Source organism: Asterias rubens, chromosome 9 (genome assembly GCF_902459465.1).
Source record: "Asterias rubens chromosome 9, eAstRub1.3, whole genome shotgun sequence".
In the NCBI taxonomy this organism is placed as follows: domain Eukaryota; kingdom Metazoa; phylum Echinodermata; class Asteroidea; order Forcipulatida; family Asteriidae; genus Asterias; species Asterias rubens.
In genome coordinates, this window is record NC_047070.1 from 2,161,468 (window position 1) to 2,183,141 (window position 21,674).

At 39.6% G+C, this 21,674-nt stretch overlaps 1 protein-coding gene across 1 annotated transcript; it reads right to left on the reverse strand.

Annotated features, from left to right (window-relative positions):
- Window positions 1-4,245: 4,245 nt before the first annotated feature.
- Window positions 4,246-20,089, reverse strand: LOC117294859 (barH-like 2 homeobox protein). The gene is made up of 3 exons (XM_033777402.1): window positions 19,123-20,089; window positions 13,670-13,875; window positions 4,246-6,568 (listed from the first exon to the last, which is right to left on the reverse strand). The coding sequence occupies exons 1-3, from the start codon at window positions 19,565-19,567 to the stop codon at window positions 5,960-5,962; spliced, it is 1,260 nt and encodes a 419-aa protein (XP_033633293.1). The 5' UTR covers window positions 19,568-20,089; the 3' UTR covers window positions 4,246-5,959.
- Between the last annotated feature and the right edge of the window lie 1,585 nt (window positions 20,090-21,674).

Consider the following 21,674-nt stretch of genomic DNA (forward strand, 5'->3'; position numbering starts at 1 on the left):
CGACCGCCAAACGGCTCGCTCAACTTGCTTTTAACACTCATTTTTTTCTTCTTCGTCATGAAAAAAAACCCACCTACCCTGACTTCTAAAGCCTGAGTCTTTTTCCCCCTCATTCCTGGGTATTTACAAGATGTTGCATGCATCGCGTTTCACGAAATGCCTCACATTAGAGCGTTTTCCGAGTGCTTGACTGTACATGATGCCGCAGTTCCGACTAAGATCAAGTTTCACATGATAGTCCGTTTCACTCCACGCTAGACTAAAATGCTCGTCCCATGCTACGCTGATCGGCACCTCCCCAGTTAATGGATGGGATGCTCAGAACGCCCTGTTCTTGATACGTTTTGGAGGATTTCGCTCTAGGAGGGAAAACGCATTTAGCCCAGGGCTTAAAATGCTGGTTGTACTTGGGGTATAAGAGCGGGTAAGCGAGGGGGAAATTGAATAGCTAGAGGCCCGCAGGCTCAAAGAGGGCGAAGGTTTCAAGCACATCTACTGTCGATGCTGGAATCTAAACCCGTCTACTCCTCCTACTTCTTCTTTCTCCTTCTCCAACTTCTTGGCTCTCCATCTCGGCCGCTTTTCTTCTTCCCCAAGAACAACATGGCGGGAGTCTCTTAGTGTGATCCAGATATTATTATGGATAGGCAATTGATTTTTGATTGGGAGAAGAATGTGCGTTTTTATTGCATTGAAATTGGTTTGATTGGTGAGATATTTTTGGGTTAGCACGACGTTTTTAAATATGGATTGAAGTCGGTTATAATGATGACTTTAATTACGATGGGGTTGAAAAGTTGGAGGGTGGGGAGGGAAGGGGGACGGGGAAGGGGTGTGGTGAAGGTAACATAATACAAAATGTAGTGATGGGAGCATTGGTAGATAGATGACAATGACGATTGGTGGATGGTGTAATTCACTGTGATGATAGAAACGATTATGATATTCAGTGGTGATACAAATTATACTGCATGACTTTCAATCACACGGCTGTGGGCTCGAATCCCCAAGCTAATCGCTGATTTCCACTGACTTTAAATAACCATTGTCGTCTAGTTACTGAACCATAATTTATTGATTTGTGCATGTACAAATCATAGACATTAAACCTATGTTTGTATGGAAGAGATGGGCCAGCTTGGCGTTTATATCCCCTAGTGGGAGTTTGCCGAGTTCCCTTGATGGGAAGATCATCTAAATAAACACCCACCATGGTAACAATGTTGATGATTAAACGCAATGGGCCTATATTAATAGATTTTAAACGAGCAACACCTTAAGAAAACCAGAAACGATTCCAACATCTTAATTTCAGATGGTTTATTTACACAACAACAAATCTCAGCGGGTAGGGTAATCATAGCACTATTCTTCAGTCTGTATACAACACAAAGTATCCCGATAGGGTAAAAGTGACAAAGACCAAAAAAGCAAGCTGCAATTTGTCGGCATTGAGGACCAATTTACCCTCATCTGGTCCCTGATCAGAACACCTTCTTATCCAAACATTATTTACCCAGCCTTGTTAATCGGAAAGACAGTTTAAATTAATAACCTTTTCGCTTTCACAGCTTTCAGTGTCCCCCGGGGGCCTCCGTACAGGTGGGTCTCGTCTTGCGAGAGGCGACGGTTCAAGGCGAATGTCTCACTCCCTCTGGAATCGGCGTTAAAACATTGCTGTTTGTTGTGTGGACTGGAGGGAACATAATGACATTTAATGTCTGCGGACTCAACACGGTCATAAACTGTTGATATCTGACTTGACAGATATTAAACACTTGCTTTGCAAATATAAAACTCGAACACTTATAAATCTAGCATATATAGAACTGGCAGTTTAATACTACTGAATGCGTTTACTGAACACGGATAATGTTAGGTCTAACGTACAACATTCAGTACTTCGCGGTTTCCCAAAAATATATCTTATAAATGCACTGGGTCGATTTCACAAAGAGATAGGTTAGGACTAGTCCTATAGGGTATTATGACAAACTTAAGGCTAATCCTAAGTTAGGATGAGTTAACTTGAGACAAGACTAGTCTTAACGTTTTGTGAAATCCAACCCTGGACACGTTTGGTGATTGTGAAAGACCAGTCTTCTCACTTGGTGTATCTCAACATATGCATAATCAATAACAAATCTGTGAATTTTTTTTATCAATTGGTCATCGAAGATGCAAAAAAAAAAAAAAAAAAAAAAAACCTCAAAACAACAACAACAAAAGTGTGTTTAAAGGAGCCTTAAAGATTCTGAAGTATTTCCATATTTGAGTGGGAAATTACCTCTTTCAAAAACTACGTTTTTTCTTCGTTTACCAAGTAAGTTTAAAAAACTGAAAAATTACATACAGCATTTGTAATGTTGCTAGAACTGTTGCTACTGTTCCAATTTGTTTTTTGTACGCATGAGCATTAACATTACGTGTCCAATATAAAAGAACAGAGATGGCTGAATCGTAGATCGTAACGAAACACACTGAACGTGATGATGCTGTTTTATGAATCCTTCAAAACAGAACAAGTCGCAAGAAACTGACGGCAGATGCATGCCCAATTTTTATGCGACCGCCTTTGTATCCAAAATGTGAAAGCAATCATACACGAAACAGCAGTTGTGTTCATCGTCGCCTGTCTCTAAACACTAGAAAAGCGAGCAGTACGGCAGTTTAAGTACAATTACGACATACTTTACAGAGTGAACACCAGTCTTATAATTCATGTCAATAACTTAAACCTGCATTGCACTCAAGGTGCAATATTGTTTTATTGCTTTATTGTTTCTGTTTAATCAATCTGTCTGTTTACCGTTCTTAATTGTTTAGTGTTTTTGTCTGTACTGTTTGAATGAATGCCCGTTTTAATTTCATTAGTGTGGGATAATAAAGTTATTTTCTTACTTCATCTTTTATAAACGTTAAATTTGCATCGGGAATCAAGAATATTCTTTATCTTTTATTATATTATCGTATGTATAAAGAAATCAAGCATGCTGTCTACAAAGCTTTGTAGGATGAACTTATCTAACAAAAGACAAACCAGTCTTTACTTAATTCTCATAAAATCTTGAAATCAGTGGTATTGTAAGAAACCATTCCTGGCGGCTTGTTTTCAGTGGTCCTTATCTCACGCATCCACTTCCGTGATTTTGTCCAGAGGCACCATACCATCTCGAATGAGATAGGCTTTCCAACGAGTAGGAAAACCCGTATCAAACAACCCATCCGAGCATCCTGACTGCGGGGCGCGTTACCAGACCGCATCAGGGTGAGAAAAAAACACATCAAAGTCCAGTGAAAGAATGCAGTGTTATGGTGTGGAATCGCGGGTACCGGGGTTAGGGTTTCGAAGAGCCCGATGTACCCGTCGGGGAGGCCCAGGACACCCGGCATGGTGTTTCAGGAAAGACATGACGTTGAGTACAGACCACGGTGTTTGGTTCGGTACCAAAGCTGATTATGGACATTCGAGCAGGAAGGGAGATAACATGGTGAAGAAGAAAATGGAATCCAGACGGATTTTGGTTTTTTTGTTCAAGCAAGAGTTTGAGATGAAAGTAGAAAGTGTTAAAGGTAACAGTGCCAGAGGGCGTACTGTGACGTCACTCAAGTCTCAATCGAATACAAAGACCAATCAGACTAACTTTTACATGGGTGACAGAAATAATACTTCTAACGGTGTTTCACTGATTTGCAGAACAGTTCAACTTTGACCTGAATCATTAATGCATTACATTGACTCATGATGGGCCACTTTATGGTTCAGTTCTGACCCCAGCTGGTTCAGCCGTGACCATTCGTGGGTCAAACAGGAACCTTTGAAATGAGGTGTCTATGATGAAGAGGTGATCAATTAATCTCGATATTTACCGAAAAGTAGAATTGGTCAAATTAAATCGCTACTTAAAGTCAGTGGACACTATTGGTAATTACTATAAATAATTATTAGCATAAAACCTTTCTTGGTGACGAGTAATGGGGAGAGGTTGATGGTATAAAACATTGTGCAAAACGGCTCCCTCTGAAGTGCCATAGTTTTCGAGAAAGAAGTAATTTTCCACGAGTTTGATTTCGAGACCTCAGATTTAGAATTTGAGGTCTCGAAATCAAGCATCTGAAAGCACACCACTTCTTGTGACCATGGTGCGACAAGGGTGTTTTTTCTTTCATTAGTATCTCGCAACTTCCACGACCGATTGAGCTCAAATGTTCACAGGTTTGTTATTTTATGCATATGTTGAGATTCACCAACTGTGAAGACTAGTCTTTGACAATTACCAATAGTGTCCACTGCCTTTAACGTGAAAATACATAAATGTTTAGCATTCTTAAATGGGAGGTTTGCGGTGGTTGACAACTGAACGTTTGGTTCAGTACCCTCTGATCGTCTACTCGAAATATATTTGCACAAGTTGCCGCAAACCTTACTGATATTTCTATCATGCAAATTGTTTTTCACTCATTGTAAAATGGCATACTGTTTTTATTGCCGGTATATTCTTGTGGCATCAGAAGCCAAAATGTTGCCAGGGGAACTCACACTTTGACATTTGGCGCGCGCCGTGAAACTGCAAGTATAATGTAGTACTCGACTGTAGAAATAAACATTTACAAACGTTGACCCGTTTTAAAAACAAACCAATGGCAATCGGTCACGCGCTTCCAAAAGCTGGAATGACGGAACGGGTTTCGCATCTAGGAATTTTAAACCGACATGGCCGCTGGTTTGTTTTTTCTGATGTACATTTGCAAGACCAAGGTTAATTGAGGAAAGTCAAAGAGTAAGTCAAACTTATTGGCCTACTCGCAATCTTTGGGTTGTCTCAAAAAATTAGTATTAGAGATCAATTCACAACGGACAGCCGCGTGGACGAAACACGTGTGCCGCTTTGCGAGTTTGAATGGCAATCTTCGCCAACCGTTTTGCGGTGACTTTTGTCCGGAGCTCTTTGTCTATTTGCCGTGCTCTGCTTTCGGTTCACGTACCATTTAGTGTACACACTCGTTGTTCCAAATGCTCTCTCTCTTCGTCTCGGCGAAGTATCTCGCATTAGGATGTAGTAGGGGGAGACACGATGGGGCTGAGAATGTTTGGATATGCAAGGCGAGTACTTCGACAGTATTGACAATTCCACCTGCGCCGTACACCTGACTATAAAAACGACTACAACTGGATGGGGTCTAAGCAGTCAATTGAGTTCTATATTTTCCAAGAGGCATGTATAAAAAAAAAACTCCCATCTTTTTGTAGAGGAAAGCTGTCGCCGCGTTGAAAGGGACTTGAAGGGTCTACGACGCGTGCAGGGGGTGCTTTGAGAGATGCTATTTACCGTCGTCTTGATGCACGAGACACGGTACTAAAAAAGAGCCGACTGGATCGCTAAACATCTCTTAATGTTTTCATCGTATGACTATAGATCGAACCCAATGACTTCTAATGACACAGAGCTTGCATGCATATGCGCAATCAAACAGCGGTAAAGAACACACAGTTTGTGTGGTTATATACTGCAAATCTATTACAATTAGTCATCTGTCAAACCCTGTGAGCTATAACTAACATCAACTGTATAGTATTTGATACTTACAAAATTGATTTGGTGGTAGTTTATATACAGATAATTTCTAAAGTTAACTTCAAAAGCACGTGCAAGGTAATGCTCGTTATTTATACACTGCATTTATTTTTTTAAATAATTGCCCCTACATGCCGCAAGTTCTTTATCGTGCTCATAATGTCCTCCTGTCAAATGTTTCACAAACCGGACCATTTTGACATCGATGTTTTAGAAATAATAATCAATATAAAGATATGGTCCCAACCCTTTACGCGTTACCATAATAGCAATACGCAATGCAAATCCAGCATCAGTTATAAATAGTAGATTTATTTGTTATCAGAATTTACAGATGAATGTTTCCAAGTCAATGTGGTGACAGGAATATTGAGTTCAGTTCCTTAGCGACATTGATGGATATGATCAATAAGGATTGTCTCTGCGTCATGGGCGTGGCTTTCCCATTTACTCTTCTCACGCTCGCCATTTTCTTCATCCCTCAGTATGACGTGGGTTGTCATTACCTTCGCGTCCGCATCGTCATCGCTATCCGTTGGTATCTCGGTGATTTGAGTTTGCAATGTGAACGGCATTGGTGTCGTGGGGATAACCGAGTCATTGTCCCCTGAGAGTCGACCGTGACCTCTCACTAAATCCTGGGGTACTCCTCGTTCCGTGTCATCGTCGTTTCGTCCGACCATCTCGATGTCGCTACCACACAGTGTAGCCGCAATGACAGCATTGTCATCTCCCTCCTGACATGGTGAGTCGCATTCGTCATCGTCATCGTCATCATCATCGTCGTCACCAGCTGTCGCAATGTGTCCCTCGTGTGTGACAGCTTTGTCAGCGACCGTCCCCTGGACATTGACCGTGTTCTCACTGCTTTGTTTCTGCCGTATAGTGTCAATATGCTTCGGTCCACCAATCTTATGCTCGGCCGCTTCCGCGTTGGAAATCCCTTCCATTTTCTTCCATTTTGTTCTCCGATTCTGAAACCAAATTTTCACCTGAGGACAGAAAACAGAAGAACAAAAACCTCATCAATAAACATTTTATTTATTTATAACAATAGTGGCTCTTATATAGCTGTCATATCCTTCACTCAGTGACGCTCAGAGCGCTTCAACATTTTGTAGTTGTCTGCATGCAATATATGTGGAACTACGCTTGAAAATCTTCCTAAACATAGCACTATGAAATGATTTACAAGGTGCTGTGGCGCAATATGCTGCCAATGAGTTGAATTGAATTGAATGGAATGGTTTATCGTCAAGTATAAAAACATACATGAAATTTACAGTCTTATTGTACATGCAATATAAAAAATAGTAAAATGTAAAATTGCAGAAGTTTTACCACAATACCACAGAAAAAAATAACCTTAATAAAAAAAATCCTTAAAATTTATATTAAAAACAACAACAACAAAAACAAACAAACAATCAAACAAACAAACAAACAAACAAACAAACAAACAAACAAACATTAAAACAAACAAACAAACAAACAAACATTAAAACAAACAAACAAACATTAAAACAAAAACATGAAAGAGTAGTAAACCCCCTTCCCAAACTAAAAGAGGACAAATTGCACAGGAGATGCCAGACAAAAAATAAGACCAAGAACAATCAGACCAAGAACACCGGGCGGACCCCTTCTCTTTTGGATAAGTGCCTGCAATGGGTTATTTTACTTGCGTTACACAACACACGGGACCAACGGTTTACGTCCCATCCGAAGGATGCAACAATGGTTATGTGTATTGCTTAAGGACATAAGTGTCTTGATCGGGACTCGAACCCACACTCTGCTGATCAGAAACATCAGAGCTTGATACCGGTGCTTTTCATTCATTCAAACTTATATTTATTTCCATACTTCATGAAAACAGAATACAAACAATGTTTTTTTAAGGAATAACCAATAAACAAAGCTATTTAATGAGGCCGAGAACAAATTAATAGAGTATGGAGGCATCATCTGGAAGCCGAGGCTTATGTAGGGATGCCTGTGGACAGACAATAAACGGGGACAAGAACGAACGGACAGACAATTAGAAAAAAGACGGACATGATGAAGACAACAATGATGAGAATAATAATTGATGCGAATAAAAATAAATAACCGCTAGGCCACGACACCCCACATTAAGGATGTTAAAATACTAATCTAAGGTATTGGGAAGTACGGTATTGGTAAGCTAGGTCCAATTAGCATAATTGAGTAGACACAGGATTCGACAGACCGTGCGTGCTAATTGTATTCGGTTGTTTTAACAATAAACGTCAATCCACTTACACAAAATAGATCAAACGATTTCTGATTGTATAAGAAATAAAAACGTAGTATTGACTTTTTATATTTGGAGAACATTATCAATCGGTCAAAGCTAGATCAAAAGTATGAAATGTTTGAATCTGTAAACAGCTTAATCGTCCCACTAACTGGCTTCTCCCGATAAACTCTTGACCAATGAAAAGTGCTGTACTATAGCCCAAATCATGGTACCCATCCGCCCTTGCTAGTTAGAGCACGCTCTGAACAAGCTGGCCAATCACCACTGGCGTTATAAAGACTCAAAATGATGACCAAACACTCTCCACCAATCACGAACAACGATCGAAACCTTACTTATCTGTCAATAAAGAGATTTAACGGTGATACTATTAAAATAAACCAAACACACATCCAACCAATCACGAAAGACGATAGAAGACTCACGCTGACCAATCAGAGAATCCGTACCATAACCATGTCATCATGGCGGTATCTACCTGCCTTAATGGTCCAATCTGAATCCTTTATACCATTAGGCCTCCATTACGACTAAATGATGGAAATGAATATAGACGATGGCAAAGTGTACACGTGTATCTCATTGTTAAATGGATGGACGATACCGATATTACTAACCATCAATGTATTAAAATTAATGACGGTGTATATGTAGATATTTATACATTTTGTTTTTGAATGAGCGGGAGTCGTTTTGGAGCCCATAGAGAATTTCAGCTTATGCACCTGATCAAACCACCTGTACTTTTATGGCTCGTCCGTTGGAAACACTCATACATTTAAATTTAAAGGGCTACATAAAAACCTAGCAGTTTTGTGTTGTTTCTTAAAGACACTGGACACTCTTGGTAATTGTCAAAGACCAGTCTTCTCACTTAGTGTATCTCAACATATACATAAAACAACAAACCTGTGAAAATTTGAGCTCAATTGGTCGTCGAAGTTGCGAGACAATCATGAAAGAAAAAACACCCTTGTCACACGAAGTTGTGTGCGTTTATTTCTTTCTCGAAAACTACGTTACTTTAGAGGGAGCCGTTTCTCACAATGTTTTATACCACCAAGCTCTCCCTATACCTCGTCACCAAGTAAGGTTTTATGCTAATAATTATTTTGCGAAATTACCAATAGTGTCCACTGCCTTTAAAACAGGTACATATTCTTAAACAGGTGTCACACATTTACGATTAACTAGTCAGGATTCCCTTGTGTTGCCTTCCGATCAATAAAAGCCCCAATGCTAAGGGCACTGGACACCTTTTGTAATTTTGTCAAAGATCAGTATTATCACTTGGTGTATCCATAGAGTACTCTATGGTGTATCCCAACATATGCATCAATAACAAACCTGTGAACATTTTAGCTCACTTGGTCATCGAAGTTGCGAGATAATAATGAAAGAAGAAAACAACTTTGTTGCACAAATTTGTTTGCTTTCAGATGCCTAATCAAAGGCTTCAGACATGAAGTATTTAAACATTTGAGTGAGGAATTACCTCTTTCTCAAAAACTACGTTACTTCACAGGAAGCCGTTCTCACAATTTGTTATAATATCAACAGATCTCCATTGCTCGTTACCAAGTACGTTTTGTATGCTAACAAGTAATTACATAGTTTCCTGTGCCTGTAAGATCCACACGTCCCAAAACTATAAAACAAGAGCAAAGTTCATGAAACTTACTTGGTGGAAAGTTAAATATAGGAATTGAATTTTTTGATCGCATTCTTTTTTTCTTCTTTCATGATGTCAGAGCGACACTGCTTCATCCCATGCATGACGAACACAGCGCCACGGAGGGTGGTGCGAAACAAGATTACAGAGCACGCGGACTTCTGAGTGTTACTTTAATAGTGATAATGGTTAAACTGCTTCCTGTCCAAGGCAAAAAGCACAGTCTCCAATGTTTGTCTCGTCTCTTCTCGCTTGCTCAGCCCGTGATTTCTAGACTGAACGACGGCAGGATGAGGGCAAGAAGTCACGCTCAAAACTCCACGGTTTCGTGTGTTTTCCAGAGCCGACACAACATCCCCATTACATGGTTTTATTTTTTATAAAAGGAGTAATACTTGTATAGTATTTAGCGGTTAGGTTGAGGAAGTATTCAATGCAAAAGAAACATAGCTATGGGACGAAATGGTAACTGTTACCGCCACTCGTTAACGTTGAGCCGCGGGGAACCAGTGTGTCGTGACACCGACCTGATGGGGCTTTTCGAGAGCCGAGTTTCAGGGTGCTTGTTGAAGCGAGTAGATTATCTGTCTCCTCTGTATGGCTGGAAGGGTGAGGTGAGTACCGGTCTCTCTACCCTGAACCGACAAACTGGATCAAGCCGAACCCCGGAGAAGTTTCTCCACCTTCATCTTGTTTCCACTTGTACGGAGTCTCCTTGCACGAGTACCACACTTACGTGGGTATCTTACCTGAGGCATAGACGGCAGAGGGCCGGCCCGACCCTCAACTCAAAAAAGACCCCAATAAACTAACGGCCGATGTCGGGGCAAAACAAAGAAACGGCTAAACTTTCTTAGCTTACACACACTTGATCACTACAACTGAATCCTGCCCAGAGCAGCCAGCGAGTCTCACTGTTTCTGTGTGTCTGTTTATTTTCCTCCAAAACTGACAAAAATACTGCAATGTCGAGTCAAAGAACGTGCTGATAATTGTGTGCTGGGTTTTGTTACACTTGTTAGACCACATTCCACCAATAAGAGCCGACTATAGACTATTCCATCCAATCAAATGATTGCATGCATACCGAAAAGTATAACCAAAATGTTGATACACCTTTTTAACATTCTTTTTCCTGTGGACCGATCTTTTGAAATAATCTTTGAAGAATAGTCAAGTTTAAACACACGTGATTTATCCTCCATTGCAAAGAGAATTAACCCACCGAACAATTAAGTTAAATGTCAAACTCGATAAAAATTTAGGTGTCTAAAGTAGGCTGAATGAATGAAGAATAGCCTTCTTGATGAAGTCACCTTTATCTCTTCATGCCATTTATTGTTAAAATCCAACACAAAACCCCCCAATGTTTTCGTAATCATTTTGAAAACTGGTTTTAAACAGTGATCTTGGTAAGATATTTCAACAAATAAAAATTAAATTGCTTTTTGGGGGACACACGGAGGGTGGCGAACTCTGACGATAGAGACTAAGCCATATCCATGAGAGAATCAGCCAAAAGGAATAACACTTTACGGATATTGACAAGACTCGATCAACTCTGCCAAAATGTACACTGGATTTGGCGCGCAATTTGATGAGAGCAATCAGCAGACGCATTGTGGTGAAGTTCGTGGTAGACATCACTAAAATGCCCACTTAAAAACGATCAGTTCAAACTGCCGCATTCTGCTCAACAGAGAGGCTCCTACTACCCGTATAGTCAGACAATACACGTCATGAATTAATGTACTAACATAAGCCAAAACAGCGTCTCTTTTAACCAATCACAATGCAAATTGCTTCCCCCCCATTTACTCCAATCAAGCATACCGTAATGGCATTTTATCTTGCCCTCAGCAAAGCCTGCTCAGTAGTCCCTTTTATCTATTATTTTCCGATTACAGTGCCTCCGTGTATTACCCTTAAATGCTTGTGAAAACGACGGCCTCATTGAGACAAATTAAGTACATGGAGAGAAAAAAAATCAGAAAAATAAATGCAGAGACTGAGAGAGAAAAAAAAAACCTTCTGATGGTTGATTGTGAGAAATGGGCGCGTGTGGTCAATTCGACGAGTTAAAAAACGCACCGGCAAAGTATACGTTAATGGACTTGTTTTATGGCGGGAGATTCAGGGGGAGCTAAATCGCGCTTTGTAATACTAATAGGTTGTCTGATCACAGCATAGATTACCACCACGGAGTTCTTGCGCTGAATGGGGAAGGTTTTCAAACATCAAACGACTATAAACTTATTATCATAGCCTCAGATTGAAGGCAATTTACCTGGCACTGCGAGGCTCACTGGTAATCGCTGCTGAGTTAAAGTATGAGTGAGGGGTGAATTGATTAAGATTGAACTCCTCTCTGACTACAGGATACCAGTGTCTGAGCTGCACAAGAGAAAAATGTAAGGTTCTGTAGCTCAACAAGCAAGGTTTGATGTAATTTTTAAAGCTTAGAAAATTCACAACATGGCTGCTGAAAATGATGTTTTGTATGGTGGGGATCCGGGAGGATAGGCTAAGAATAAACTACAAATAAAACTTGCGGGTACAACCATGTAACAAGTCTCTTTTGAGGGAAGGTTGGCTCTGAAAAAGAGCCGGTTTGGTCTCGACGTTTCGAACAGTATACCCTGCTCGTCTTCAGGAGAACAAAAACAGAAGAAAAGAAGATGGCTGCTGAAATTTCAAATAACACGAAACCGAGGAAGGCAATAAAACTGATGATCTAATGACCCTGACATAGTTTTAAAATAACAAAATATCAGTCACAATAATAACTTATGAATTGTTGGTTTTAGTGGGTCTGTTTTTCTGCTTACATATTTGTATATCATTGGTTTGTGACAATATACATTCAGCTATAATCAGTACAATAATACACAAATCTTAAAGTTGTAACAGTTTCGAGAATTTCAAAAGACACAAACTCTGGTGAGGCAACATAGTGTGTCAAGCATGGTAAATTTATTAATATTTATATATTATAATAATAACGACGTTTAACGCGCACATTTTGATTGTTACAATAAGAAACTCGTGTGAAGACAATGTCAGAGCTTATGGTCCATTCGCAACAAGAGAACTGGAATGACACATAGGCCCAAGTCAACAGACCTTTATCATGCAACCACCATCTGATAATGCTATCCCTAACTCTAACCCAAACAAATTGTGTTTCTTAAAGGCAGTGGACACTATTGGTAACTACTCAAAATAGATATTAGCATAAAACCTATCTTGGTGACGAGTAATGGGGAGAGGTTGATGGTATAACACATTGTGAGAAACGGCTCCCTTTGAAGTGCCATAGTTTTCGAGAAAGAAGTAATTTTCCATGAATTTGATTTCGAGACCTCAGATTTAGAACTTGAGGTCTCGAAATGAACCATCTAAATGCACACAACTTCGTGTGACAAGGTTTTTTTCTTCTTTCATTGTTATCTTGCAACTTCGACGACCGATTGAGCTCAAATTTTCATAGGTAAGTTATTTTGTGCATATGTTTCCAATATGCATTCAATTTAGCTTTTGGCTGCGAAGTTTGAATGTTTTTTTTTTAAAACAAATAATAATAGTAATAATGAATGTTAAAATCCACTGCTACGAAAAGAAAACAGACTTTTTTTTCTTCCGGACTCAGTTAGGTTTACAAAGGTTCGAAATCGAGTAACATCAAAATGGCCAAATCATAATAAAGGTCTATAATGAACACTTTCCTAAAGATATTTCAAATTAACACTATGTCCTCACTAAAGACTCACTTATTTAGGGAGGCTTTTTACGATCTGTAATTACACTTGTATTGCAATTGTGTGGGTGACAGCTTTTATGATCTTTGTGCAATTTGCTTCTGTGTGTGTTTTAAGTCTGTTTTGTAAATGTTTTATGTAATTTTTACTGATTGTTTTTTGCTATCATTTTTTAATGGGTCTTTGTTATTTGCTGTTACTTTTTAATGGATTTTTGCTGTAACTACGCATTTGATTGTTTTCGGATGGATTAATTTTCATATATATATATTTTTTTTACTGGAATCGTGTTAAATTGATATGCATTCTCGAACAGGCTGGTCCTGGAGAGAGCGCAATATAAGTTCAATAAATTATAAATTACTTAATCTGTCCTTACCTGTGTATCTGTAACGTTTAGAAGTGTTGCCAACTCAGCCCTCTCACTCGCTGATAAATACTTCTTGGCTTCAAATTGTTTCTCCAGTTCGAAGATCTGTCGCCCACTAAACGTTGTTCGTGCCTTCTTCTTCTTCTCTTTGCTCTCGGGTGATTCTCCGTCTCCTTTTCGCTTGCGGTCCGCTTTCTCGCTACAACTCTCGTCATCTGTCAGAAGAAATATAGTTAAAGAGAAAATCAATCGTCAAATTGTCAAGCTTTGTCTGTATATTTCGGGACAGACCTTCGAGCAAAGACCATTAATTATTGTTTGCATTTCGATTTCATAAGGGAAAATAAGATGGCTTTTAAATCCGCTTAGTTTTTTTCTTCAAAATACTGTTAGACAAAACGGACCAACCTGTAAAAGTTTCCCACACAGAGGCTCGAAATTTCCTGCACAATTAGTTTCTGTGTTAGTGTCCTTTGTTTACAAACACAAGTGGTTTAAAGGCAGTGGACACTATTGGTAATTACTCAAAATAATTTTTAGCATAAAACCTTACTTGGTAACAAGTAACGGGGGAGAGGTTGATAGTATAAAACATTGTCAGAAATGACTCCCTCTAAATAATGGAGTTCTCGAGACCGAAGGTATTTTCAACAAATTTGATTTCGAGACCTCAGATTTAGAATTTGAGGTCTCGAAATCAAGCATCTGAAAGCACACAACTGTGTTTTTTCTTTCATTATTATCTCGCAACTTCGACGGTCGATTGGGCTCAAATTTTCACAGGTTTGTTATTTTATGCATATGCTGAGATACACTAACTGTGAAGGCTAGCCTTGGACAATTACCAATAGTGTCCAGTGTCTTTAACAAGAATATTTTCTTTCACAATCTCTACGTCTTCCAAAACAGAAAACCAATTTCAGCAAGAGTCATTAAAACATTTTTATTTTGTATTCATTTATTTGTTGTTCTGATGACAATCATAGAATTCCCCGCAGATAGTTAGGGACTAACAAATAACTAATTAGGCTTGATGGGAGGGTTAGTGGATTAGGGTAGGTGGGAGATGGAATGTTTAGAATGTGGATTTACATCTAGGTTGAGGGTTCACTTAAACATTTAAATTATTTTCTCCTAAATGCAGTTGAATCAGCGTCAATAGCGAATGACGGCATGAAACAATATTGCATTGAATGCGACCCCTGCAGGTATACGACTTCACGACGTCTTGGAAAAATTTCCGAACATAAAAAACCAACAGAAAACTATTACAAAGGGTAGGTTTCGTCCAAATGCGAATAATTATAGCATTTTTTTCTTTGCCTAAACAACAGTCCAAATTTCAAGTTAGCGCGTTTATGAGATTATGTGAGACTGTTTGTTTGTTCGTGTGTTTGTATGATCTTCCCATCAAAGGGAACTCGGCAAACGCCACAGGGGTGGATTTCACAAAGGTAGTCCTAACTTAGGACTAGTCCTAGGCAATGCAAGAGATAGGACCAGTCCTAAGTTAGGATGAGTTACTGGTCCTAACTTAGGACCAGTCCTATCTCTTAGCATTGCCTATAGGACTAGTCCTAAGTTAGGACTAGTCCTAAGTTAGGACTAGTCCTAAGTTAGGACTACCTTTGTGAAATCCACCCCTGGCAGGGCTATAAACACCATGCTGGCAGAAACTCTCGTACAAACATTGGTTTAACGTATATATGATGATTATGAATTGCACAAACTAAGAAATTGTGATTCAGTTATTGTGATGCAGTTTGCTGGGTAGGGTTCGAACCCACAACCTTGTCCTGCACTCAAACCACTGGATTACGGTGACAATAGGTATGGCACATAATGTTTTCCCATCGTCAGGTTTGGTCCTATCGAAATTACAACTGAATGTTGGGTGACATGTTTCCTAAATATTGGAGTAATTAAGATGGAAATGTTAATCTCGGAAAGTATACTATAAGCCTCTGAGATTTTATCAAGGATTCCCATATTGTTCCTGGTGCTCGCCGTTCGCTGTTCTTTGTTTGTGTGTCTACGTGGTTTTGTAGTGGTTGTTGTCGCTATTTTGGGGTTGAAGTGACACAACTCTGAATGAAGGTAGCGTTTTAAATCACGTTTTTCTTACCCCTGTAGGCAGCACAGTTTTTGTTTTGGTTGTTGCTCCCTAGTTTGTTGTTGTCTAATTTACATTTCCTTCTGTTTTCCTCTCTTTTTGTGGGATTGTTTTTGAACATCTCTGTTCACCCAATTTACAGATTTTGATCCGTCAATAAACTATCATTCAAGAGATCTGCAAATCCAGTTTCCCCGTGCCTTATTAAACAGTGTCTTCTAACAACATCTCTATGGTCACACTTCAAGTTTTTTAATAATCTTTACCAATTATGTACCGATGAAGCGTCAAAAGTCAAGACATTGCTCATAATTACTTGCTTAACAAAAAATAACATCCATATCAAATGAGTTGTTAAAAATATGTCTCAAATTACCGCACCATCCTTTGCTAATTATTGACCTAACCTTAAGGAATGTTCTAATCACCTACTGAGAATAACTGTTTCATAATAGAGTTCAATGGTTATTAAATATCAGGGTTTAACAGTGTATTGAAGCCATTCAAATTGATACTTCAATTAAAAACAAACACATCAATCAATCAAATTATGTAAATGAATGCGCACTTGGGTGACCGAATATTGAAAAGTAATAGTTTGTGTTTACCCTTACACCGTTGTGTATTAAAGACAGTGGACACTTTTGGTAATTGTCAATGACCAGTCTTCTCACTTGGTGTATCTCAACATATACATAAAATAACCAACCTGAAAAAATTTGAGCTCAATCGGTCGTCGAAGTTGCGAGATAATAATCAAAGAAAAAAAAAACACCCTTGTCACACGAAGCAAATTCTAAACTTGAGGTCTCGAAATCAAATTCGTGGAAAATTACTTCTTTCTCGAAAACTACGTCACTTCAGAGGGAGCCATTTCTCACAATGTTTTATACCATCAACCTCTCCCCATTACTCGTTACCAAGTAAGGTTTTATGCTAATAATTATTTTGAGTAATAAGCAATAGTGTCCACTGCCTTAAAGCACTGTACATGTAGTCAGTACTTTCCCAAGTTTTGTTAAAAAAATCCACTGGCAAATCACGCGGTGGGATTCAAACCCGCGACCTTTGCATTACTAGAGCAGATGTATAACCACCCACGGTCAGCAAAATACTTATTGACAAGTCAAAATTGAAGTTTTGAATTATTAACGTATGTTTATGCATACGTAGATGCATACAATCAGTTAATAGTCAATTGTGTTTAGTTTTCTACGCCCCATATTTCAAGTGTTTTGAGCATATTATTTCAATTGAGGGTTGACATGCGAAGTGACTTTTTAAAACTTAGTTGCTGAAGACAACGGTTAAAATATTCGAAATCATACGTATGAGGCTCGCATGTCTTTCGAAAAATACATTCAAAAGCACATCACCTTTTTAGAAAATAGACCGAGTCAGTTTGATAGACCAACACGAAGCTTTCCACAGAATTAACTCAGTGAATTCAAACCACGAACGTTAACTTGTCTTTAAAGGCACTGGACACCTTCGGTAATTGACAGAGACGAGTAATCTCAACATACGCATAAAATAACAAAATTTGAGCTCAATTAGTCGTCGACACTGCGAGATAAAAATGGAAGAAAAAAAACACCCTTGTCATACGAAGTTGTGTGCTTTCAGACGCTTGAATTCGAGACCTCAAAATCAAATTCAAATATTTTATTTTAGTGGGAAAAGAATTAACTTCTTTCTCGAAAACGACGTTTCCTCAGAGGGAGCCGATTCTCACATGTTGTATACTATCAACAGCTCTCCATTGATCGCTAGCAAGCAAGTTTGTATGCTTATAACAATTATTTTGAGCAATTACCAATAGTATCCAGTGAAGTTAAAAATTACTGTGTAAATTCTAATCGGCCGATCTGACTCGAAGAAGGAAGAGTTGAAAAGATAAAAGTCATGAACTGAATCTCTTCTCTGAAGCATCAGTGTTAATGTTGACAACGTGGGTATAAATAAGCTAATGTAGGAAAATATTATTTTCTTCGAGTAAGACAAAGGAAAAACAATCGAATTATATATCTGATGTATATTGGAAAACCTTGTCTGTGATACTTATGGACAAGAGTATCATTTTCCAAAGAAGGTACGAACCGAATTTACATTTTACATCATAACAAAGAAAGTGCGGTAAATCTCCTTTTGAAAGATTATACATAAACATTTTGGGCAACCCACTTCAAAAAGGCCAAGTGGTTCACGACCCCTGACGAAGCTACACTTCTAAACGGATTTAAAAAACAGAATTCCACTTTTACAGAATTCCTTCAAATAAAAGAGCGAAGATTCTAAACTGAGGCTTGAAATCCATCCTGGTTGTGACTCGCAAACCCACTTGTCAAAAATAGTTAGCTTTTTCTCCCCCCCCCCCCCCCCCCCGCAGAAAAAAACCCGGCAAAGAATCGTTTGCTCATAAGTGGATATTTTCCTCCCTGGAAACCTTTTAGCGGAATAAAAGAAATTGATGGTCATTTTGGAGCAGCGAGGCCGCAGCAAATCGTAAGCCCTCTGGACGTATTCATGGAGGTCCTGCCTGATGGGCAGTGAAAAAAAGGGTCCTTTCCTTCAAAGCATTTTGTCTGGTATTAAGATTGTATCCCAACACAATGAGGGAAGCTGAATACCCACTGCCTCTGGGTGTTTCTAGTGGGGACTTTTGCCTCAATTGCTCAGATACGGGATAATGAGAGAGAGGGAGAGAGAGAGAGTGTGTGAGCCGTACGACAGAAAAGATGATGGGGGGATTTTTTATTTAAACACCTCTCAATTGCTTCTTGGTGGTCCATGGTGTGCCGTTATAAAGTGGTCGATAGACGGGCGTGGAGGGGTTGAACAAGAGGGTTAAATCGACCTCGTCAGCTCAAAAGAAGGTGACATTGTAGAAGGGGTTTTATTTAATGGTAGGCTAACCAGTTTTGTTTTCTTTAACACCGGGTACAGGAACAGTGTGTAGCGATACTTTACGTTTAGAGTAGTTAAGGAATTTATAGTATGTTTAAATTTGTTATGCCTAATTTTTATGGATGTTTTATCGGTTACCTTATTACAAGAGAAAGGAATGTAAACAAATAGGCCTGGGCCAGTAGAGAGATCTCCACGATTTGATGAATAAGTAGTGCTCATTTAACTCAAGAACAAATGGTTATTACTCAATCAAATTATTTTATCATTAGAGATCTTGAGATAAATTAAAGTAAAAACCTTCAAGTCTTCGAGAAAAACTCCGCTAGGGTTGAAACGTCAGGACATTAACTATTTTGGCATTTAGACCATCGGTCCTTTTGGTTCAAAAATTATTTGCAACATTCAATTTTTTTCTTCAAAAAACAAAGTTTTGACCTACCATTACTGTCTGTGCTATCTCTGCTTTCCATCCGCTCAGCAACAATCTCTACATCAATCTGTGATTTAGCATGAGCGTCTTTTGCTAGTTTCCTCGCCTGGCGTTTCTCCATCTCTCCGGCCAGGTTTATCGGTGATGTCTGCTTGCCGCGCGGCTTCAGGTACCCGTGGTTTACCGCTAGGCTACCGGCGTCGAGCACAGCGGCTGCCCGGTGTTCTCCGAGGAGGCCGAGTTTCCTCTGTGTTTCCTCGCGCTCCCACAGACCCAGGATATCGGCGATGTAGTACGGCGTAGGTCGCTTAGCTCTCGGTCGGTAGTTATGAGGATGCCAGGTTCCAATCGCAACCACTGGTGGGAAGAAAGTCGACGCTGATACCGGTACAGGATGAAACTTTGATGAGGCAAGACCGACCGCTAAAAACTCTGTTCTATATTGGGGAAACATCTTGGTGTATCAGCTGAGAAAATCTTCAGAGATTTTGTTTTTTTCAGTCGACGATTATAGTAAACTTGATGTATGATGGCTCTAAAACGATACTATATTGGCCTGGCAGTTTATATCCACGCATCAGCCAGCACTGACTGCTATCTCAGTGTGTTGCTCCAACAACGTCAAATTGCTTATAATAGATTGTTAACGACCCGCCACATTAAACAAATGGCTACATCGGCTGAGCGGTGAGTCGACAGGTAATTAAAAGCATTTTACTGATCGACGACGCGAAATCAGCTCCAATCTCCGGTTTGAAGTTCTTCCTCGGAGTCCTTTTAAAGACCAAAGTCAGCAGAATTCCATCTTGTGTGAGCTGGATTTGCTGTGTAGGACGACGGCCTCAACAAACTTGCAGTGATTTTTTGTTCTGCTGTTTTTGTTTTACGCAGTCACTTCTCTTGCGATTATTTTTTGATGGAACCATTGACTTGTGTGGGAAGTGATAATGCCACAAACTGTGGCTGCGGTTTGCGCGCGTGGTGCGTGTGTAGTGGAGCAGACTGGATGGGGCAGTAGCCACCCACTAATGACTGTTAAACACTGCCCTGTGATTTAACACACCACTGTTGCATTGTGTTTTTGTCAAGTAGTCAGTGTGTGTGGTGGACATCTGACTGGGTAACTGCTACCGTGGCTCTCCAAGTATCCAATCCACAATGGCTTTAAATGGATGATGGGTTGGGGGGGGGGGCACAGTCAGCCAATCGATTTGAGGGTATTATTATTGAGAGAGTGAGCCCAAATAGCGCGTCTGAAATGACTCGTGCGATCGCTGCGTTGACATCATCAGAATGATGATGATGACAACATGAAAACAATTTTCTAGGGCTTGGAGATTTTTTCCCCCCGCTCTGACAAGTTAAAATACAAAACAGAGAACTCTTTATGTAAAAACAGGTTAAAACTTGGCTAACATTTCATCGCTGGTTTATCATTTCGACTTCTATCATCTGGGACCGTATGGAAGGTTGTGACCTCACTGCGCACGCGTACTATTTATTCGGTGACGGGCACTGTTACTTGTCAGCAATATAACTGAGCAAATCCCTTCATCGCTGAACCCATTAAAAACGAAAGGTTCGAATGGAATGTAGAATACGGGACTTGTGTCACCACGTGACCTATCACCTGATGATGTAATTCATAAGCGATGTTTTTAAGATTGTGAGAAATTGTTTTTCCCGCTTCATATTTCTCTTGGAAACCCAATCGTAGACAATCAAGCCAGCGTTTATCGAAACAAGAAGTTCATTAATGGATAAATCTTGAAACAAAATAACACTTTCCTTTTTGTCCAGGGAGCCCGCGTGTCACTCAGCACGACCCCGCAATAAGCAGCTTGATATAAACAAACACAAGAATGGAACGAGGTTGGTATTGACAATTAACCGCCTGGAGGCCCAAGTTTGACTGGCAGAGAGGCCAGTGTTAACCGTCAATCGGATCAAATCAACGGCGAAGCAAACATTCCAGCACCGCTATAAAATTACATCTCCGTAATATTTATTTTTACACATTGGGGGATACACTAACTAAACTTGGAAGTCGGTCTCAATCTGTGATAATGAATTTATTCCCCTTGCTTCATATAAAAACACAACAGTGAGTACCCACGCGACCCTAGAGTACATGCCGTTAAATTGGCTAAGTCGACCCGCTAATTGATGGCTTCGTGTCTCGTCTACTCACGGTCTACTTGAGGGCCGCTCTGATTTAATTACCCCGTGTTAATCTCGATCTGTTATCAAAGTCAGAAACAGATTACCCAATTTCCTCTATTCATCGGGCTACCCTGTTTAACCAGAGGTTACTAATTGTAACACTTTCTTGTCTTGAGTTTCAGGAAGATGTCCCTGTGTCTCGAGAAGTCTGGTTCTTTGTATATATTTGATGGCCGTGGTGTGAGATGTGAGACAACAGAAATGCAAGTTGTTACGGTCAATAGTGCACGTGGGTCGGTCACGATGTCATATCCAATTTATTGTTGACGTTTTCAAAGCGCCCTCTCCGGTGGAGAGTGGTCTTACAGAATACGTAAGCATGTTTGTCATTCTTTATT